Source organism: Urocampus carinirostris, chromosome 9, assembly GCF_059441175.1.
Source record: "Urocampus carinirostris isolate Australia breed hairy pipefish chromosome 9, RoL_Ucar_1.0, whole genome shotgun sequence".
Lineage (NCBI taxonomy): Eukaryota > Metazoa > Chordata > Actinopteri > Syngnathiformes > Syngnathidae > Urocampus > Urocampus carinirostris.
The window spans coordinates 34,462,000-34,485,866 of record NC_142357.1 but is presented as its reverse complement, the minus strand read 5'-3'; the positions used below and the strand labels follow the sequence as shown (position 1 = coordinate 34,485,866).

At 38.1% G+C, this 23,867-nt stretch overlaps 2 protein-coding genes across 3 annotated transcripts in view; one reads left to right on the top strand and one right to left on the bottom strand.

Annotated features, from left to right (window-relative positions):
- Positions 1 to 16,538, bottom strand: part of diaph2 (diaphanous-related formin 2) — a 364,287-nt gene extending 347,749 nt beyond the window's left edge. Inside the window, exons 1-3 of the mRNA XM_088343854.1 lie at positions 16,335 to 16,538; positions 16,125 to 16,238; positions 9,888 to 9,965 (exon numbers count right to left, since the gene is read on the bottom strand). Coding sequence (XP_088199980.1) covers positions 9,888 to 9,965; positions 16,125 to 16,238; positions 16,335 to 16,352 — 210 coding nt within the window. The 5' untranslated portion in view covers positions 16,353 to 16,538. The remainder of the gene's footprint in view (positions 1 to 9,887; positions 9,966 to 16,124; positions 16,239 to 16,334) is intronic.
- Positions 16,539 to 16,740: 202 nt separating this feature from the next.
- The window catches only part of glra4a (glycine receptor, alpha 4a), a 91,033-nt gene continuing 83,906 nt past the window's right edge, over positions 16,741 to 23,867 (top strand). For both annotated transcript variants that reach the window (XM_088343572.1, XM_088343573.1), the window contains exon 1: positions 16,741 to 17,053. In XM_088343572.1, the coding sequence (XP_088199698.1) occupies positions 16,986 to 17,053 (68 nt within the window). In that variant the 5' untranslated portion in view covers positions 16,741 to 16,985. The remainder of the gene's footprint in view (positions 17,054 to 23,867) is intronic.

The window sequence follows — 23,867 nt, the reverse complement described above, 5'->3', positions numbered from 1 at the left end:
TGTTATGGAACGCCCTGCCTCTGGAGATAAGATCTGCAACCTCAACGGAAGTTTTTAAATCGAGGCTTAAGACGCACTTCTATTCCAAAGCATATGATTGATGCCCACCTCATATTCTGTTTTGTCCTGTCTTTTTCCGACGCCTGCCTGGCTGATACGAAGGAGAAGGATGATTTGGGATGGGTCAGCGGACCGGCGTCTGACCTGCAGCATGTCAACCCCTGCATTTACCAGCTGGCAGAGACGGGAGGCAGCGTCGTGGCCGTCATAGACTTTCTGGACTGGTTTGCAGGCTGGGGGCGTCATTGATGTCATGCACTTTACGGACATTTTCAACATCTTACCTTATGTTTACTATTATGTGTACAGTAATGCTAATTGTAATTCACCCTGGTCAATCCTGGAAGGGGGATTACCACATGTGAGGTCCTTTCTCAAGGTTTCTCTTTTCTCCTCACACTGAGGTTTTTGAGTTTTCCTTGCCCGCATGCTGGTTTAAGATCAGGTAATTGTGTAATTTTGTAACTGTAATCCTGTGCAGTCCTTTGAGACATTTTTGTGATTAAGGGCTATATAAATAAATTTGACTTGACTTGACCTTTACTGTAAATACTATTGAGCATTTACTGATCTTACTCTGGCTTGGTAGCGTTTAGTGAAGCTGATGCACCGTATGCTTAAAAGTTTGCAAGTTCAGTCAATTTAATAAAATAATCTCAAACAGAAGTCGATAACAGAACTGTCTTTTATAGTTTCACCATTTGATATACACCCGTCGAAAACGTAATACTGTGCAGACTAATCCAGATTTATTTATTATTTGTTTGTTACAAATATCGGCAATGCAATATACAGTATTTGACTCACTCTTTCCTGGGAATGTAAGAATGCTGTAAATTTTCAACCCTTGCAAACAACCAGGAAAAAATCTCTACAGGAAAAAGGAGAGAAGCCGAGACACCTTTGCACAATGTTTCATCATCGCTCGGCTGGCAGGAATCAGTTTTTCTATTTTATGTGGCTGAGCAAAGCAGAGGTGCGAACTCACAAATCCCCGATGCATCAATAGTAATTGTGGGCGAGACACGCAAACCTGTTAAGATTCGAACTTCTCCGCCTCACAAGGGCCAATCGACCACATGTAAATTGGCTCTTTTTTGAGTTTGGCAGACGGCAGACCATTTGAAGTGACTCTTTGACTGGTGTCAACACTGATATAAAAATAAGATGAAGAACAGTTCTTAGTTTGATAGATACGCTGCACTTTTATCAAGAGCTGGGTGATGTAACACCTTTTGCCGAACACCCTTTTATAATTGTTATTTTTCCCCAAGACAAAGTAGGAGTCTTGGGTAACTTACCAAGTAAAGATACACTACTCGACTTAAAAATAAGCCTGTAGACCAGGGGGCTCAAACTCAATTTTCTTGGGGGTGCCAAGGCTAGCATCTGGGTGAGGTGGAGCCAAATTGTTTTTTTTTTTAAAATAAAATCTATGGTTAAAGAAATTCTACTGTTCTCAAATATATTCTGCCCCTACATAAAATGAAATATACCAGTCAAGTGAATAGTATTAGAATTAGTCAAAAAATAGTCAGTAACAATGTAAAGGACCACACTAATTCTTGTATAGGTTTCTAATTTTTTTGTTTTAGTAAATCTATCGAATTTGCATCTTATTTACATTCCATCTTATTAACAAATATCAAATGGAAGGTCAAGGTTATTAAATAATACTTGATATTGTTTTTGTTTTATAGTGATTGGTATGTGAAGTTGTGGGTAGTTGAATTTTGTCTTTTGGAGACTACCGAAGCTCCTCAAGAGACCTCTATCATTCCAAATTGATACTAAGTCACAATGTTACAATGCTTCAATGTTTTAAGAAAACGAAATAAACATACATGCTTCAGCGCATTCACCAAGGATGCTTAAATGTTGAGTAATTTACTCTTTTCTTTTTAAAATAGCCATCAAAGTCCTTTTTATGGGCATATTAAAGCATGAGTATCAAAATTTGTCACTCAGGCACAAACTAAGCAGCTTTACTTTGGTTACCTTAACAATTTCGTATTTAGGAAGGGGCCTAAAACTATCATCTAGGGCAGTGTTTCTCAACTGGTGGGTCGTGGGCCATTGCATTGGCAAAATGATGCTTAGAAGAAGAAGAAAACGGTGAATCAATTACACTTCTTAACAGCAGAGGACAATGATGCCCTGCTCGATCTTTTCCCACTGTTTAGTCAATGGACGCCGTCAAATTTGTGTCTCATTTTATTGTTATTTAGTTCGATTTCTTATTCTTCCCATAATAATGAGTTGCAAGAAAGTTAGTGATTAGTGGAAGGAAGAGTGGAAAACAGTGACAACAATTGAGTCAAAAACGTGCAATAAGAACAATACACAGGGTAGAATATTTGGATCATATTAATATTTTATGCATGCAGTCCAAATTGTTAAAATTGGATGATGTAATAAAATTTTCACTTCACAACTGTTATTTAAGGTCAACAAAAACATGGTGCCAGAAAACATCCAACAATTATTCATTCGGAAAGAGGGAAATTATAACTTGAGGGCCTGTAGTAAATTCAAAATCCCAAAGGTGAGAACAACCAGGAAAAGTATGTGTGTGTCTGTGTGTGGAGTCAAACTTTGGAATAATTTACAAGATGCGATCAAACTATGTCCAACTATTCATGTGTTCAAATTTAAAAACAAAAAAACATTACTGGCAATGAAGAAAATGGGATACGATTGAGACTGGAAATACCGCATTTAAAACTATGGTTAACTTTGTTGTTATTGTTGCTATTATATCATAACTGTTATTATAGATATTATTTTTATTTTTATTGTTGTTACCATCATTGGTGCCGCAGTGATGTTTGTTAACTAGTGACATTATGACGAGGAGGGATGTGTGTTACGAAGTGTATAAAATATGTGATTATTGTAGTTTTTATAATTATTGATATCTGACCTATGTAATAATCTTGGACACCAGAGGAAAAGAGGATTTGTAAAATGTATTTAATAGGAAAGATAAAGGGGTAGGGCTGTATTTTATTTAGGCCTGATGATGGTACTTCTAATAAGAGTATATATGGTACTTTAAGTTGTTTTGGTTTTGCTGGTCATTTTGTTTTTTGAAAGAAAAAAAAGCGGTGAATATATTCCTTTATCTCTACTTTAAACTGCACAATTCTTTCATCTGATACATTTAAGAAAAACATGTTTTTACTTGATTTAGGTGACAGCTCGTCATTGGGGTGTAACGTTGGGTCCTGACCAGTTGAGAATCCCTGTTTTAGAGTCTCTAGTTTGAGAAATATATACCTTAAAGGTCCTCAACTAGCATCGTAGTATCCGCAAAACACCAGTGTCAAGATCTAGAGTTAAGAGGAGCGTTTTTGAGATGCTGGCAGAGTGGCAAAGAAAAAAAACATATCTAAGACTTGACAACAACAAAAAAGACATTGTGCAACTAATTTGATTAATAAAAGTGGGACTTTTTCCAACACTATTGTCTTGGTGACCCTAAACTTTTGAACACTAGTGTAATTGTCAATCCTTCTTTTTCCAAAACAAATCAAGTATGTCTTGGGGCACTTGCCAAGTTGAGAGCCAATACATCAGTTAAGACTAATCCCACAGATCCCGCGCACTGCCTTTGTTTCAAACGGTTGTGAATCATGTGTCAAGGTCCAAGCATACATAATTAATCCGAACCTTAATTAATTCAAAAGGGCACTGGGAGACAGAAGAATGAGCGACCGGCAGACCCCATCCTTGGAGGAAAAAAACTACAATCAGGAGTATTGCTGAACTGTTCTGGGGGCCAATTAAAATATAACGCCAATGTGTAGTGTTGCATTTACTCCGAATTAGAAAAAAAACCCGAGGGCGCATGATTGTTGTTTATAGCTGTGAGCGTCACAGGCGTTTTCCTGCAAAACAGGACAAGTGTTGTAAACAACTTCAGAATTATAATCACACAGGCTACAACGTACTTTAGCATTCGGGTTTGTGAAGAGATTAAAAGGCTTCCACAGCCAATTAGGCATTGTGGGAAGGCATTGTGGAGGCGCTTCAGTGTTCCTTATTGCCATAAAGAGGAGCATTCAAGACTTGGATGCGGATTTATTTCACAAACACTAACATTTCTGCATACTTGTGTAACCCAGGCACTGAGAAAATGTAACACATTTTAAGAGCAGGCAGCCAAACGTGATCAGATAATAAAGACATGATGAAACAGCATTTTGGTAGGTGCCATTAAATTGTTTGGTGATAAAAATGTTGTCAAAATATGCAGGGAAGGTCATAGTCATCCTGGAAGATGAAAATGATTCAAAGTCATTAAAAGAGACTTGAAAAGTGCTTTTAAACTTACTGAAGGTTTAACCTTCTATATTTCAACATCCAATATTTCCTGAAACTGAAGTGTGAGAACAGTTCAAAAGGTCCAACTAATTAATTGGCCAGCCGTTTTAATCAGCTTAGAATTAGTTGTTTGAAAGCAGCAGAGAGGGAAAAAAATGAAAATATAGACCCTTACTCTTTTCCTCGAGCCAATTAATACAGTTTCTTCCAATCGTAGAGTAGCTTTTGCTTTATTTTTTTTAGATTGATACCAACACTTACACAATTGAATATTTATCAATTTTTACAACACAATGCAAAGACAATGCTGAGAGAAGCACATGAGAAAAATGAGATTCATCGCATCACACAATGACTTGCAGTTCTAGATATGTGCACTGGATGTCGCCAAAGCCAGGCACCACCCGCAAAGCATCCACTGTAGCTGTATCAGCTTACTACCATTGATCAACTAAAGAGCGTTGAAGCAATTAGTTCAGGTTTTAGTTTACTTAAAAGAAATTCCACAAACCCACTGTTTAAGGTGATATGAAAAATGCAAAATTAATGAAAATAGCACCTGGGTGTCTCTGCAGAATTTTTAAGAAGCTTTAGCTCTTTTCCATAATGAATATGAGATCAGTTAGTCAAAATAAACATTTTCACGAAAAAATAAAATGCAGAAAGACTTTTAAATCATTAAATCAATCATTTAAATGGGTTAAGGTTAGGGCACACATGTAAAACATTCTTGATAATAAAATCTGAAAAACGAATTAAATCCCAAAATATTTCCATAAATTACAATCAACAGCAATTGCTCATCTTGAGTACTTATACATTAGAAAGAGGAAAGCAATAATACAGTACACGTTTTCCCTTAAACATATTATTACATGCATCGTATTTTGGGACGAATCGATATTTCGGGGATTCGATTGGCGATCTACCCCAGACAAAGAATCCAACAAGGATCTGATTCATTATAAAAGCTTTGCAACAAGGTTCATTATACCATGCTAATCATCAACGTAAGGTTGTTGGCCTTACTTTGACGAGAGGCACAATAACAATTGTGTTAAATCTTTGAATTGTTCTTATTAAGAACTTGTATGGCTTTCATTACTTGCAAGATTTGACTTTTCCACCGTTAGCGTTGTCATTCATGTGTACCGTTTGAAGCGGGACAATTATCCAGACATGTCCGTGAGTGGTACAAGCATTGCGACTCAAAGCAATTGCTGGCAGAGAAACAGAAACAGAGAGGAACATATCATCAGCCGCTCCGGGCTGCCTTCAACCGCTCTCCCTTGCGACCTTTCCCTCAGTGGTCCGTTTAACTTGTGTCACATATATTCATGTTTGTCAATAAAGTTTGACCTTTGAACAACGGTTAGCATGTCCGTGTATCTATGTGCTCACACGTGATGTTAAGTGTGAGCGAGTAGCACAGTTGGTCGTAGTGATCGGGGCTGGCCCTTCTCTAGACAGAAGTTGTCCAAACCTTCCAAACGACAATCGTACAAGAAAAAGAAAGTAAATGCAGCTGATGTATTTTTAATCCTGTTGATGGAACCACTTGTGCCGTTGTGTTCTCTCTAATGCTTGGGCAACTGCCATTAATCCAATGTATACTGCATTAAAGTGTCTTGTGCTTGAATTATATTCTGTTTTATAGCAATTTTTTCATGTGAAATGCGAATGGAATATGTTTTCTCTCTAGGGGCATTTGTTGGGTTATCTTTTAAAGAGCTGTAAATAATTGAATGCTTACGCTTGGGATTGACTGTATTTTGTTTAGTAGGAGGACATTTCCCTAGGTGTTTAATTTTTAGACAAACATTTTTTTATGTGTTCAGGGAACACATTATTGTTTAATGTTCAATAGAAATAGTAAATTGTATAAAATCAATCATGTTGTTTTTCTCAGACCAATCTTATAAAAGGTAAAAGAAACTTCATGTGTTTGCTTGGTGCAGCAAGACACAGTTACAAATTAAGTACAGTTTGCCCTCACCCGGGCAAAGCACTGTGGGACTTTTAGTACAGATACAAATGAGCCGCGCAAACTCCAACTTACTCGCTCAAAAACCATTGTATTGGTTGATCCGGGACATTTCTGTTTTATTTTTTGACTAAAATGCTTTAGTTCATAAACAGTTGCTTTCACACTTGTACAAATCCATATGTAGTGTGAATCTATGCTTAAAAAATACTTGTATCACACTTTGTAAACAGAGGTGACGCAGCAATGGAGCCCAGTTATAGAACAAAAGCAAACAGGCAAGGTACTTTGTTGATTTTAATGAGTGACATGAATAAAAACTTCTTAATGTCAAACGCGAAAATTCCGGCTAATTGCGGGATTTCGTAGCTCGTACTTGCCTTTCGATTGGTTTGCTCGCAAATTGCTTGTGTAAGGCTTTAGTCACTAGTCTTGAAAATGATGTTTGGGGATTCTTCCAATCAGTACCCAGGAAAGAGAAGCCTGTCCTCTGATTGGTTTGAGTGTAAAGGCGCTCCTAAAGTGAAAAAATTCTATGATTCACGCACAAATCTACAGAACTAATAGATAGATGGATAGATGGATAAATAGATACTTTATTCATCCCCGCAGGGAAATTCACATAATAGTAAAAATATCTGCGATACAAAGAGGACGCCAAAGACTATGTGGCAAGGGAACATTGTACTTCAAAAGGTTACTTACAGAGTGGCTGTGTCAGTCAAGCTAATAATACTGATATTTTATAGAATATTTACTGTATAACTATTTTAACAGCTTGGGTACAATACTTTGGAGAAAAGCTGATTTTAAAATTAGTCCAATTTGACATCAAACCAGCATTGCAACTCTACTCTTATTGTTCAACTGGACAGTATGACAAAATGGGTAGTATATTGAAGGTAGCATGAGTAAATCAAAGCAAACCAGTTTAGAAAGCAATCAAATAGCAAAGGAAGAAAACCCAAAAGGCGAGTAAAACCAGACATCTGTAAATGACGACGGAATGCAGTTAATGTCATTCCTTAGTGCTGGTACAAGCCCGCCATCAGTGACGTGCTCGGGGTTCTCAAATAATTATGTGCCGAGCCAACATTTTGCTTGTGTGACGTTGTAATCTTTCAATGATTTTTCTGGTGTACTTGTGGTTTACGACAGCGACGCCAGTCTCTCCTTGTCAAAACCTTTTTGTGTGGACGAGCGTTGTTCCTGGCAGCCAGACTGGCCATACAAATTGAAAGGAAGCAGAATGCATGAGGACAGGTGCTTGGCTGGGTTGCGACTTACTCCCCCTTGCTCTTTAATTTTATGCTTGAAGCTGCAACCAGTGGTTTTAGTATCTGTATATATGAATGCAGTTCTCACTCTCCTTTAACTTGAAACAACTGCTATTATTTAACACTTTATTTTTTTCTCAACTGAAATCATACTTATACTCAGGCCTGGGAAGTAACGCAATACATGTAATGGCGTATATTTAGTAAAAATAAGGATTGTATAGGAGTATTACCATTTTATTTAACAAAGTACCATTTTATTTTTAAAAAGAAACGTTTTTGTGCCATGGCTTAAAGCTATGTCAGATAATGTGTACGAGGCACGATGTATAGTGTGCAAGAAATATATATATATATATTTTTTTTTTTTTCAATTTGGGGATTTTTGTCGACTTGGTCTTAAATTTGATATAAAGGCATTAAAAAAGTCTCTTACTTAACTTGCCTTAAGCTGCAGGAACCCTGTAATTTGATAATCTAATTATTAACCACCAAAGAGGCTCCATTAAAACTGTCTACAGTGAAACCTTGATTTTGCGGGGGTTTCATTCCAAACACATCCCATGATGTTGGACACCAATTATTTTTCATAATTATTCTACAATTGAATACTTAATTTTACATTGAAGCCAAAGAACAAACATTGTCACAGGCCCAAGCATTCATTCAACAATTAAAAGTACTGCATTCTGTACAATATGTACTCTCTAAGGAACTGTTTAGCCAATCCAAATGCAGAAAATTAATGAAGCAGCTAAACTGCATTATAGCGAGGAATTACTTTATTATGAAGTTTTAAACAGCACTCATAGAACTTAAGCATGGCAGATGTGTAAATTAAGAATAGTGACTGTATAAACGTCTCCGGTCAGCAAGAGAGCTCCTACAATTAATATTAAGTACCAGTACTCTAAAAAAAACATCTAAGGATGGTCTGTTGAAGTGATAAACAGCAAGGACCGCTGCACAAAGCTTTTGCTATTACAGCCAAGACTGTGTGTGAGGATAAGGATGAGGATGCAGGAGCCACAGGTCAATCCTTTTCAGTGTAGCTATTGGGACTCTGGAGACTTTTATTTTAAATCCTAAGGGACAAAAACCTCTGCGGAAAAAAAGATCTTGAAATAAAATAGAAAACAAACTTCGAGAACATTTACTTGACAGAATGACAACAGTAGATAAAGGAATGAATGGTATCTCCTTAAAGCCTGTGTTTGTGTACATTTGAGGAAAAATACTTTGCAAGTTTCTGAACTTTCCTTTCCATCTACAATATATCAGCTAGCATCAAATAATTATATATTTTTGTGCATACCGCGCACTTGGGTATAATGCTCGTCCATATTTTTTAATTAAAAATCGGTATAAAGTTCAGTTTAACTTTTTCTCACCTTGAACTTAACGTTGTAAAATGACAACATTTGTTATAATATTTTTGGCGATGATTAAAAATACTTTTTGACAATTTAAACTAAGAACGTGATTCATTATCAGCTACACCAAAGAGTTTTTCTCTCGTCGTGCTTTTTTTGTGTTTATGTCTTTCTGGACAACTCTCTGTTCTCTCCATTTGCTAACATTTGTCTCTGGTATTTACTAAAACAAATGTAATAATGTGGTCAAAGTGAATGCCTTTTCATATGTCATCTATATCAATGGAGGTCTAGTGGTTAGGATTTGGCATTCGTCCTGCCACAAGGTTTCAATTCGCGTTGCATCCAATGTTTTGTGATTTTGGTCAGCAATATTTTTGACTAATCAAACTTTGCACAAAAATGATACAGTAAAATCGTGTTATAACATGCACCTAAGAGTTGTTTATAGGTAAGAAAAAGTGTGTGTTATACTGGATAAATACGGTAACTGTATTAAGCTTTTTGCTCTCTCTCTCTCTCTTTTTTTTTTACACACAGTCACCCAATTTATTCTAGCATTTTTGTTACATCGGTAACACTAGTTTGGCTATTTTCTCTTGCCATGAAGCTGATAATAAATTATTTTAAAATTTAACTTAATACCTTGTCCGTACAGTCAACACATTCTGTATTATTGATGGTAATGTATGGCAGCGAAAGGTCTTTGAGAGAAGGATACATTACCCACGTGGTAAGGATCAACATGCTGAACATTTTAACATGTGACCATTAACATAAAAGCAAAAGGGTAGCCGAGTTCCCTTGGTTATATTAAGACCGAGCAAGAGGAACCTTTCAGTGGTTGTGCCATAGCTGAAATCTGACCTTTGAGGAGAAATACATCCAGACCTGGTTGGCATACAGCACTGGCTTGTCTGGCAAAGAGGGATCCTTCTTTTTTGTCTGGAACAAAATATAAAATGTATGTTAACCATGTGTTTGCATTCTGTAGTTAATATTAAAGTCATCTGATCATTAATATCATTAATATTTGGGTTCTTAGAAGACTAATTTGTCACCAGGTACGCCATGTGATTGGTTAGTGAATGGTTAAGATTATATATAACGAACACTTGCTCTCACATAACAGCATACTCTCACACATGCACAGCTATACTCTTATACAGTCAGTCATACCTTTGCAAAAACGCTACTATAGTCTCTCACACATTCTACCCCATCATACGCACCCTACTGTACTCTCACTGTACCCTGACAAACACACTACTATACTCTTACACTCACATACACGCGCACTACTATAGACCCAACACACACAATTATACTCTTTCACACACCATCTCACACTTTTTTTCAGTACTTTTGGAAACCAAGGCGATGCACACTGATCTGTGTGAATATTTTGTACAGTGACATGTATTGTGATGCTAAAAACAATACTTTAATTGGCAAGATAGAACATAAACCAGCATCTGGATGAATTGGAAACATCTTGTCACCATGCCAACGGTCGCTTTTCTCCCTGTGACCTTAGCAGAACATGAGCACATTGCATGAATGACAATTACAGGAAAGGCCATTTGAAATGGAAAATACCTCTGGGTGACCTAAAACATAATCGTGTGAATTAATTTTAAGCATACAAATATTTTAGAAAGGGGATTATCCCTTTGGAATTTTATGTGACCATATTAAGTACATTAGGCTACAACTCCTTCACAGTGGATCATTACAAGGGTTACAGGTTAATGTAAAGACTTTTTTTGTATTAAAAGGGGTGAGGGGAATCTGATTAATAAAATATAAACTTATTTTGGTTTAATAACACTTTAGGTTATTTGATTCCCATTGATAAATACTACATTCGTAGGGGGGTAGTTTGCACTTGAAATAATATTATTCCCGACATAATTGTATAGTCAGTTGGGAACATTTTGACTCAAAGAGCCAGGAAACTAAAATATTGAGATTTCTTTCGGTGAGACCCACACCATATGTTTTAAGACAAAATCAAGCCGTCAAACCTAATCTTCAGACAAAATATAATTCAGTGTGACTATCTAGCTATCTAGATACACCAAAACCATATCCCCTAGTGGGAGGTGGCAAGTCAATAACCCAGTCACATTCACCAAACATTCATTCCCCTTCGCTCTTCCCAACCTAACACCGAAAATTGAGCCCACTGCTTAACATTGGGTGAGTTGCTGTGCTATGCAACTCTTCATCTGGATAGAAGCCCGAGAGCATATAGTTGGTTTACCCCCTCTGCATCATATGCATTGATATCAGTCATTCTTTACAATCCTTTCCATTCACATCTATCCTTTTCACACACTCTTGCAACCAACTTCAAGTCCAGAGCATGTTTCATCCCATCCATCTAACCATGTTTGCGCCTTCATCTAATTCTATTTCTCACTACTACTGCGCTACATGCTCTTTTAACCAAACAGCCTTCAACTATTTTTTCCATGTGTCCTAACCATCTCAGAAAATTGTAATAAACCCTCGCAGCAAGCTCTCACCACACTAGTTCTTCGCCGTATTTCCTGATTTATTGACCTGTCTAGTTGTGTCACTCCACACTTACTACGCAAACATCTCATTTCAAAGACATTTCACCTATTATGGTCATTTACTCTAAAACGCCATGCATCTGAGCCATATATCACTGTTGTTACCACTGCACCTTCATACAATCCTTTAATTCCATTTGCAGATCTCTACATTTGAACAATCCGTTCAGCACAACCATTGCCATGCACCCTTCACCCACCCGCTGCTGCCACATATGAACCCAAATGCTTAAAAAGTATACCTCCTGCAAGTTTACACCACTCAACAAAATCTCCTATCCAATTAGCTACAACACCCGCCAACACCACACTACCTCACTCTTGTCTGCATTCACCCTAAGCTTCCTTCTCTTACACACTATCAAACTCCACTAACAAATTACTCAGCACCAAAGCAGTGACATTTGATGATTTCATAAAATTGAATTATATATAAAAAGATATCACACCTAAAATGTATCTCCCTCCCAAAGTCAAGAAGTCATTTTTGTCGTGAGTAATGGCTTCAAAACAAGATGCAAGCAGAGTACATTCCTAAAATGTCACAAAATAGGCAAATGAGAAGGATACGGATATATTTACCTTGAGCTATGTATCGTGTGTTCAGTTCTAACCTTGGGAATGGAGTGAATTGTCCTTCTTTTGGTTTCTCATCTCATCTCATTAGCCGTACCGCTTATCTCATTAGGGTCGCGGGGGGGCTGGAGCCCATCCCAGCCATCTTCGGGCAGTGGGCAGGGGACACCCTGAACTGGTTGCCAGCCAATCGCAGGGCACACGGGGACAGACAACTCATTCGCTCATTCACACCTAGGGACAATTAGGACGGTTTTATAGATGAAAATCATCCATCCATCCATTATCTGCACCGCTTATCCCAGTAGGGTCGCGGGGTGCTGGAGCCCATCCCAGCAGTCTTCGGGCAGTGGGCAGGTGAACTGGTTGCCAGCCAGTCGCAGGGCACACAGAGACAGACAACTCACTCGCTCATTCACACCTAGGGACAATTTGGACCGGCCAATTGACCTGACCTGCATGTTTTTTGAAATGTAGGAGAAAACCGGAGTGGCCGGAGGAAACCTACGCAAGCACGGAAAAAACATGCAAACGGCGCTGCCGTACTGCCCTAGATGATAAACAACATCTTTAAAATCCACAAATGTTGACCTTAAAAGTCCTCATGAGCAGATTTTATTTTGGTACATAGCTGTACATGACAATAAGTCAGCAGCTTATGTCAAGTAAATGTCAGAGCTCATATCAGCCTAACAGCTACACGACTCTGCAAGTCAACAGTGTCAATGAGCAGCTGTACCCGTCAACCTGCCGGGAAAGCAACCCCTCACCTCGCTTTTAATTCCCTCACTGCTCCTACTACACTTTCGCCATCTTCCTCTCCTGTTCAACAGAAAACTGCCTTCTTACATTCCTGCAGAAGTTAAAATATAATAATTCCAGGTGGTTGAGGAGAAAGATTATATAGTAATCCCGAGTTATCGCAGTTAATGGTGACCAGAACCCCCCGTGAAAAATAAAAATCCGCAAAGTAGCATCGCAAAATGATAAAAGCCACCCAAGACTCAAACTTACTTCGAGATGATGTCCTGACCGACTGAGAGTATACGACTGAAACAAAGTAACGACGATTTATCTACAAATAAAAACATATTTGCAACTGAGTGAATGGTCTTTTTTGTCATTATACAAAAGAACCACAAAATTGGAGGGTTTCTCCTTTTAGGGTAAGAAAAGATTTAGAGAGACTTGGGCTAGCTGCATGCTAGCTTTGGCTATCTGAGTTGAGCCAGGCCTCCACAATCATTGAAATACAACCGTCCCAAATGTACCAGGTTCCCATGAGTTGTAGCCCCAGGTAATGGATACAGCGTTGGTGAGATAAAGGTTCCACAGGGGTACCTTGTGAGGGTCCTTATGTAGCTTAGCCGTAGCCTAGCTATTGCCTTTTCTCCGACAACGCCTCAATCCCTTCCTGGAAATGATAATCCACAAAGCACCCGCTGGTGATCACCATTTCTCTGCACTCTCCTGGCTTTCCTCAGAGACAGATTTAATTGATGCATTTCTTTTCAATGTAACGAGCCGCGAAAAGCATCTTTCGCCGTGCTTTCAAGTTTGTTTTGCTGGACACATTGACTTGTGCGCCCGCCCTGCTGACATACACCAGCTTGACACAGTCACGAGCACACCCACACATAAGACCTGCCCCTCGTGAAAGCATTTATTGTGTGCTATCTGCTGAGGAACACAATGCGAGATACCTTGATATCAATGGCTACAGACAATTCAATTCAAAGTCCACGAAGCAGCAAAGCGACGATAACCGAAGCACAATGAATGACATTGTGTTTCCTTTATTTTATTCCAAAATCTCATGCTTAATTGACAATTTGGATTTGTTATTCTGGTCATTTTAGACCTCTCAGAAAGAGTAATACATTTCCCAGTTTTCAATGAGAATCCAAGAGGACTTCAGAGGACACTGGCGCCTGAATTTAAGGTGACACATCCAATTCAATTTCAAAACGCCACTCTTACTGAAGATGGCAAGAAGACTGAAAAATACCACGCGGGTTGAAGGTTAATCCGCTGCATCTTGCCACGGGGAAAGAAAAAGGTGACATACTGTATCTGCCAACCTACGCTCCTTTGGAATCATCCTGGAAAAGACAGATGGCTGAAATGGAAGCAATTTGATGGCCCGACTGAGTGATGTACTCGTACACAACATACACGGGAACCTTTTCATGACTTGTCTGACGAATCCTTAAAGCCTGCATTCATTCCTCTGAGGGAACTAATGTTCCAGATTAAAATGCACAAAATGGCAAATTTTGGAACTAATATTATAATTCAAATGCACAAAACAGTAATGTTTACCACGGATACCTTGTAACTGATCAATTCCAGGTTTTGTACACCTTTTTCATGGCCAAATTCAATGACTTTCAAAGCGACTGTTCCCATTTCTTGAGTAACAATAAAAGAAATGAATCATGTATTTTGCAGACCCATAAATATATCTAATTTACATGTGCAATACAATGGAGTTTGAATGTTCTGCCCGTGCTTGCGTGGGTTTCCTTCGGCCACTCCGGTTTCCTCCCACATTCTAAAAACATGCATGTTAGGTTGATTGACCGGTGCAAATTGTCCCTAGGTGTGAATGAGTGAGCGAACGAATCGTTTGTCCCTGTGTGCCCTGCGACTGGCTGGCAACCAGTTCAGGGTGTCCCCTGCCCACTGCCTGAAGATAGCTAGGATGGGCTCCAGCTCCCCCTCGACCCTACTGAGGATAAGTGGTGCAGATAATGGATGGATGGATGGATGCTACTAGCATTACACATTACACTATTTTTACAATATTTTGACCTCTTTATAATGGTGAATGCTGCCTGTTGACTCAACATAAAATTTAATAGAAAAAGTGACTAAGACCAGAGGTGTCCAAACTTTTCAGAAAACGGACCATATTTGGTAAGCTGAAAATATGTGAGGGCCGATTATTCTGTCTGGCTTTCTTTCATCGATTTACTCACCATGAAAGGTTTAAAATGTTTGGCGATCAGTGTCGCCGCCTCGTAGCTCGCCTTTGTAGCATTTTCATTTGTCACGTAGGTTCTCATGTCAAAGCAATGCAGTGCCGTTAAAACAGCTTCCAGTCGCTTCAACTTTTTACAGCGTTTGTTTCCAAGTTAGCTTTTTGTAGTAAGCATATTTTGTCTGGCAGTTCATCTTGATATCATATTCTTTGAAAACAGCCACACTCTCTTGGCAAATTGGGCAGTCGAGTTCAGATTTCTCTTAAAAAAAAATAACCCCAATTCCACTTGTCCTTAAAGCAGCAGCCTTCAAGTCAAGTCATTTTTATTTGTATAGCCCTTAATCACAAAGAATCTTAAAGGGCTTCACAGGTTATTATACAGACTATTTTTTCAGACTATTATTACACAATCCCCTGATCAACTTTCCTTTTTTGGGGTGGGCTAAAATTCTCACAGACAGCCAAGTACAAGGTGGCCTCAGGGCTACTGCCGTCATCTATTGAAATGGGGATTTTTTTTTTGTACAAATTTATTATAAACTGCAGTCAACATTACTGGTGGGCCACATATTATTAATTATATGACAGAGGCCTCGGGCCAGTAAAAACTTGATTGCAGCCCGTAATTGGCCCCCTGGCCGGACTTTGGACATTTTCTGAATGCTACTTGTTAGCCTAGCGAACGAGTTAGCATAGTTAGCTAGTAGCATAGCAGTGTGTTTTGTTTTCAAATATTTAAATACATGTACGCTGCCTGTTAACCTTGCAAAAGTGATAGATTCATGAGTTACAACCATAAATTTTAGCATTTTATCAATAAAAAAAACTTACATACAAGTCTTTAGAATGCAGAATGCTACCTGTTAGCCTAACAAAACAGCACGTTTGGCTAATGGCATTACCATTTTATATTTGAAAGTAGAAACATTCTTTATCAAAACAACATGAATATTATCTTACCGAATAAATAGTGGAATTCCCTTTTTTTATTTTGTATTTCGTTAGCATGAGCAGGACAAGGCAGAAACCACAGTGACATAGTTCCATAACAGGCACAGGTGCAAGTAAATGAACCTGAGGAGAATCGAAACATTTAAATGGAAATTGTAAATTTGTATAATTTGGGAAACATTTTAAAAATGAGATTATTTTGGAGGAAATAGCGTTTACCTGAATTCTCCGTTTCATATATTTTTTAAAAGATTTTTAAACGTGTCTGCTGTTGTTCCGACCCACTCACTGTGTAATTGAAATACATCTCCATGATCATCAATGTATTTTATATTTTGTCAAAACAATAAAATAATCTATATCATGTTATATTTTAGCATGAACAGTACCTGAATATATTTCAATGGTTTGTCTTTATCTAAATGTACAGTATCTGCTTTCGTTGTAACCCACTCACGACTTTGTAATCGAAATAAAATGACACCATTAAATACTTTTTATAATTGATATTTTATCAGAGCCTAGATACATATCTTTATTTTTCTAAGGCAAAAGAAAAAAAAATCGATGGTCTCCACAACCACCAAGCACCGCCGCCTACTTGACATGACAGCCGCCCAGTGAGCACGCAACGTCGGCTTGGACGCGCTCACTCCCCCAGTTGAAGCACGTGTGGGAGGAGGAGGAAGAAGTTTCCCCCCCTCCCCAAAAGGCACGCTCCCTCTAAGACGCGAAGAAGGGGGGAAAAGACGATGCCTGGCGACCCTCGTTCATATTCGCACCGCGGACGCTGGATTTGCTGATTTTCTGGCGTTTTTTTTCTCACTTAAGTTCTTCGACGTGGCTACGGAGAAATTTTCGAACCGGAGGATGCTCCCACAGGTCATCCGGATCTTTTACGTCTTGTCCTTTTGCTTTTTCCAGGGAGGCTTTATCAGGTAAGGAATCTGCCATCTACAACTTTTTCTCTCCTTTTTTTTAAAGGGATAGTGTGTAAATTTTGATTACTATATGTGTTGTATTGTATAGAGCAACTGAAAAACGAGAGCTAACGAGCACAAGGAAGAACACAAACTACAGGGACTCAAAGTGACAATTTTTCTTTTATTTTTTTTTGGCCCAGTCTTTTGTGACCAAAAAAAGAAGGAAAAAATACAGAACCGCAGAAAGAAGAAACAAATCAGAAGAAAGTCGAAAAAAATAAGTAAACAAATAAATAAAGTGAGAGGAAATGAAAGTCAAGTCATTTTTATTTGTATAGCCCTTAATCACAAAGAGTCTAAAAGGGCTGCACAGGTTATTACACAGACTATTTTTCAGACTATTATTACATCATCCCCTGATCTGGAACCAACATGAGGGCAAGGAAAAACTCTAAAACCTCAACATGAGGAAAATGAAGAAACCTTGAGAAGGGACCGCACATGTAGCATTTCTTTCTTTCAGGATTACCAGACAGCAAAGGATGTTGCAATCACAAATAATAGAGATATTGTCCACGAAAAGTATACGTTATTCATATGCTATAGAGTAGAAGTGTGTTTTAAGCTTAGGTTTTAACATTCCCACTGAGGTTGGAGAAGACAAAATAAAATAAATCAAAGACAAAGGAATTAAAGAAAAAGGAAGGGAAAAAAAGGTGTAAAATAGAAGCCAACACAAGGGGGAAAGGAGGGGGAAAGAGACAAAAAAGAATCCCTAAGAGGAAATAAAGGAAAAACGAGAAAAAAAAGAACAAAGGGAGAACAGAGAAGGGGAAAAAAGAGAGAAAAAAATGGGGTTTGGGGGTACCTGTAGCTGTAAAGAATGGAGCCTTATTTTACCACTAGGAGTCTCTAAATAATACACACTGTCCCTTTAAATGTCTCCCTACGATAATAGTTTACTATAGCATACTCTTTTTATTTTGTGCAACTTGTTTTCATTCCCTTTGTCAGTCGAATCAAGAATCACAATACATTGCTGGTCCAAATTATGTTTTTAGGATTTATTTGAATGAATGAATGAATGAATGAATGAAAACTTTATTCAAACATCAAAAAATAAAAACGGAACAAAAACAATAACGCAACAACAAAATAACGTTATATATTATGTTGGAAAAGGGGTAGTAAGAAGCAAATGCTTAAAGAGACAATGTGTATCAAAAGGTGAGAGGAAAGGAAAGACAAAATAAAACAAATCAAAGAGCAAGGAAGAAAAAAACAAGAAAAAAAGGTGTAAAAACAGAAGCCAACATAAGAGGAAAAAAGGGGGGATAGAGCCAAAAAAAGAATGGATAAGAGGAAAGAAAAGAAAAAGAAGAAAAACAAAACAAGAAAAGATAAACAAAGGAAGAACAAAAAAGGAAAAAAAGAGAAAAAAATCTGGTTTTGAGGGTACCGGTAGCTGTAAAGAATGGAGCCTTATTTTACCACTAGGAGGCTCTAAATAATTCACACTGTCCCTTTAAATGTCTCTCTACGATAAAACTTTATTGTAATATACTATTTTTATTTTGCGCAACTTGTTTTCATTCCCTTTGTCAGTTTATCAAGAATCACAATACATTGCTGGTCCAATTCATATTTAAAGGGACAATGTGTATCATTTAGCATCCTGGTGGCAAAAAAATCCTTATTCCATGAAGAAAAATCAATGTTTATTTGAATAATAACCAAAAATACATGAACCATCATTTATAAGCGTGTACATTTTAGAATAAGCTACTAATATGTTGAGAAATATGCATTTATTTTACAATGCATGAGCCTTACTTAGAGGGAATCAACATACCGGTTAATTGCTTGCCAATTTTTCCCCGAAAAACCAAAAACTTTGCAAAAGGCAATGCAAAAACATGAGAAGAAAATGGTGCTTTTCCGTCACCTTGTGTCACTGTAGTTTGGAATCTTCCTTGTGCTTTTTAGCACTTGCTTTAAGTTGCAGTACAAAAACTGTGATATTTAGTGGTCAAATAATACACACTGTCTCTTTAAATAAATGGGGGTGGGACTTGATGTGTATGTTTTCCTCATACCCTCTAAAATTCTTCTTTTCAATGTTATTTGTACCAAAAATTGTAAACCCACTTGTGGCCACCAGTTAACATTCTCTTTGTCAGTGTGCAGTTTGCAATTAAATCAAGTGATAATGCATTTCTTATCCAATTTGTATTTAAAGACATTCCTTTGGTACTTTAAGTATGATTAGCATAATTGTCTCCTACCCACAAACGTCCCGGTTTCACATTTTATCTTAAAAAACTATACATCACTCAGATGTGGAGCACGTTTTCCTGTTGTGGTGATTGTGTTCTCCCTCGTAACAATCTCCAGGTTGTTATTTATGACTCCCAAATACTTCGAAGGTGTGAATGAATTCTTGTTTCGCTATTTTTGACTTGTGATTGGCCCACGACCAGTCCAGAATGGGATAAACCGAATCTCTTCTATGACCTTATAATTAGGACACGGCATATTAAAAAAAGCTCAATGGAAATACTCATAGATAGATAGATACTTTATTCATTCCCGTAGGGAAATTCACACTTCCAGCAGTATCTTTGTGTTGAAAAATAAAATAAGAAAATAAAAGATATAGAATACAAAAATACCCAATATAACGTGTTGATATAGAGTATTTAAATAGTGCTACGGAAGGTACACACTGTAATAAAAATCGGGTAATATGCAAATGTGGGAGTGGGGTTTAATGTGGGCTATTACTCCCTCGGGTGGAGTTCAAGAGCCTCATGGCATGGGGAAGAAATTATCTCCTCAGTCTGTCTCTCATGGAGCTACTTGTGGAATTCTGACTTGAGCTTGATGTACCAGCATTACTAATAATTACGGATATTTAGTTTTAGAGAATCAGATTAGAAAAGTAATTTTGCAGATATTCTGATTATATCAAGCTATGTAATCTCAGACAAGAATTAGATTATGGTCTTTGTCTAATTGTGAGTTTTTCAATTTCAAAGGTTGGGCTAGCGGCTAGCCCTTATATTTTCTAATTCATTGTTCAACTGTTCGCCTTTGAAAAATCCAGTTGCTTGTGAAAAATTGAATATTATGCCGCAAAGCACCGTGGGACTTGTAGTACAGAGAGGAATGATACACCAAACTTCGGCTTCACGGATCCCTTAATCACCTGGGTCGTAGGGGCAACACTTCCTGTGGTGTGTCCTGGGCAAGTAGAGGCTGGTGGTGCCCAACCCTCTCCAGGCCGTTTTGTGAGTAGGGGTTTGCTCCCCTAATGGTGGAACAGCCTCCTAATCTGACTCAGATAGAACACCTTCATCATCTGGACACCATTTTTTTTTTTTTTTTTAAATTTTTTTTTTTTTTTTTTTTTTTTTTAAGTATAGCATCATCCCATTCTTCAGAGATGAGCCCAATCTCAGCGTAAACAGGCAGCGCCATGTGACTATCAGGACCAGGACGGTTGCAGGACCCAACAGCGTTACGTTTCTCAGAAGTTTTATTAAAGGAAACAGGAAGGGCTGCGCACACGATCCGGCGTTTGCTAGGCGCAGGAAGCAAGTCGCTCTCATACTCAGTTTGTGATCCAAACACGGAAGTGGATCTTCTGTAGCGAGCAATGGCGGTGTCAAGGACTGACAAACAGGTCGATATCCGGGAGAGGAGAGCAAAAACGTGGTCGGGGTTAGAAACGGGTCGTAAGCCGGGGCGGGAGAGCAGATGTGGTCGGGATCAAAAATGGGTCGTAAGTCAGGACGGGAGAGCAGACGTGGTCAGAATCAAAACGGGTTGTAGCCGGAGACAGACAGAAACGGGACAGGTGGGAGTCAGGGTCAAAAAAGGCTTGCCCAGTATACACTGAGGTTCACAGACGGACTGACAAGAGGGGACAGATAGGAGTGAGTTTAAATAGGGACAGGGAGCCAATCAGAGTCCGAAGTAGTTGGCGACAAAGGAGCGGGCACAGGTGATTCACATCGGTAATCATGACAGTGACAATACTAATTCTAGATCCTAAATCACTGAGGAAAAACCTTTAGTAATCACATTGTCATTGAATGACTTGTGGCTTTCATATTCGCTAATAAAACCCTGTTGTGTATTGATTAAGTTCCCCGGCAAATTTATTTTTTATTCCCAGCATAAAATGCCACAGTTGTATCCATCTATATACCGGATGTCACAGTCGTATTCATCCATATATATTGTCAGTATATGCTTTTGGCTAGCCACATTCGAGTGCACCTTGTTAACACACGGGATGCAGCAATGGAGCTTACTTTTGAAGCAAACAAGCACTGTACTTCATTGCATTTGGTCCAATACATGAATGAAATCCCCCTTTAATGATGTTGCTCCTACTTTGCCTTTGTAATCAGAATACTCACAAAAGCTATGTATTCAGGGTTATTCGTTTGTATCTTATCATGTAAAGAATTCAGATTGCTCTAGAAAGCCAATCTTCTGTTTTTAATAGGATTGTTGTCTTCATGTAAAGATACTCAGTGTTTTGGTAAGTCATACCTGTCAACCTGTACGGTTTTGCCGTACAAAGTACGTTCATTATGCATTTTAAGACGTGTACGACGTACGAGAAAATCTGTACGGAAAAACGCAAATTTGTCAATTATGGGTACCATCCGGTATACACCGACTATCACGAAACGGCAAATCAATCAAGTCAAACGAGTTAGCCGCAGAAGCCTCTATCTCAGTATAGTTTTTTTCGTTGCAAACGAAGCGAGCGGTTTGATGTAGTGAAAGGAAGACCGTCTCTTTTTAGAGAACCGGCAATTTCAGCTCAACTCATTAAAGAGAGCCAGCTCTCGAACGGCTCACTTGCTTTAATGCATTATATTACGAATTATTAAGTTGTATAAAGAAGTTAAGAAAAAGAAGTATAAAATGTAATGAAAAAAGACAGGTTTGTGGTTATCCCTTTAATCAGTATATTACCAACAATAATTTAATGCAGAAAATGAATTCATAATTTGAATGAGAAAATGTATTATACTACTTAATTATATTTGCATGTATTTTTTTCCTTCTACAGTGAACGTCCAACCTACTTAATTTTTTTAATTTTCTTTAGTAATAAACCTCATTCATGTTGAGCAACTCGGTATCTCACAACAAAATGTTAAGTAACAATATATATGATATGACAAAACACATGTACAATATAACATGTTAAACTACATAAATAAACACGTTTGAAAAAAAAAATATGGTGTAAGATTATTTTGTATTTTGTAAGGGAAAATACGACAGTTTGTAAGGGCATGGAGCCCTGGAGCTTGACGGGTATGTAAAAGTACAAGAGGATTATTTAGAACAGGGTTTTTCAACCGGTGGGTCGTGACCCAAAAGTGGGTTGTGGGCCTTTGCCCTAGAAAAATAATGCTAAGAAAACAAAAAAAAAAACCTGATGGTCAATTACAGTCATTAACAATAGATGGCAATAATGCTTTGCAGATGCACGGTTACACCCGTTATTTCACACCACAGAATAAGACTGTTGAAATGTGTGGCCATGTTGAGCATGGCCAAACGCAGGTACAACTGGAAATATGAGCTAAGGATTTCATTATCTTGAAGATTATCACTCAAAATGAAGCAAATTGAGCATTTCCTGTAATATCGTTACTTGAAAATACTGCTTTTATGGTCAGTTTTTACTGGTTTACACATGGCAGATAAATTGGATAAACGGTCACTCATTAGCATTAGACATTCCCACCTCATTAAAAATAGGCCAACATGCACTAAACCAATGCCTTCCCAACCTTAGTCTCCAAACTCAGATTTGCATTGAAGCACTTGCCCTATTTCATGCCCTGCCAAGCTCTTCAGGTAAGAGCGGAAAAGGAATTAGGAGTCACATAATCTCACCGAGGAACAGCGAAGTACGGGCCACAGGGGGTCGAAGAGGAGGAATTGGGCCCACTTAGCCCAAGAGAGAAGTTAGGTTCAGTTTTTATAGTATAACTGAAAATAAGTTATTTAATTACTGTTATTCGTTATTGCATTTTTAAAGTAATTCCCAGGGAAGGTGTATTGCAAAATAATTTTATAAAATAATAAAGGCCATAATTCAGAACATATATACCCTAAATTATCTGCTTATGTTTGCCCCATTTATTTCCCATTGGTTTGTTGTTCCTGTATAATCCACGCTCCCTCCCCATGTGTTGCGCTACTGGTGACACGCAGCCAAACTTTTGCATTTAAGCTTACCCCATTTTATAGTTATCTAACATGTGAATTCATATGGTAGGGCGAATATCATTTGGGAGAAATTATTTACTCTGTATGGGCACATGTCTACCCCACTTTGTCAACCTGATTAGCAGTGTGAGGCTGGCGGACTAAGACTTCATTAATGTATTCTGAGCTAGGGAGGGAACAGGTACCGATTAGAGCGCGTTGAAATTCCTGCTTCAATACACCTATACTTGCCATACGGGGTCGCCAATACACTTCAATCTCTGGATACAGAAAGCAAGACTAATAAGTGGGGCCTCCCTCGATGTGTGGACAAAGATCAGATCAAAGCCACTCCTAACATCTAATGGTGATTCATCATACTTAAATCATTCCCAGAGGCTTGATACTTACTAGAGGTTAGGTCAAGCAGCATTCGGGCATAATATCTCATTCATTATTTTTCCGTGGAGGATCTGCACAGCATACAGACTGTTAGGATTAGGATTAATTATTTGGATAACTATTTTTTTACTTCTACTTGAGTAAGATTATTCTGAAATAATAGTACTTTTACTTTAGTAAA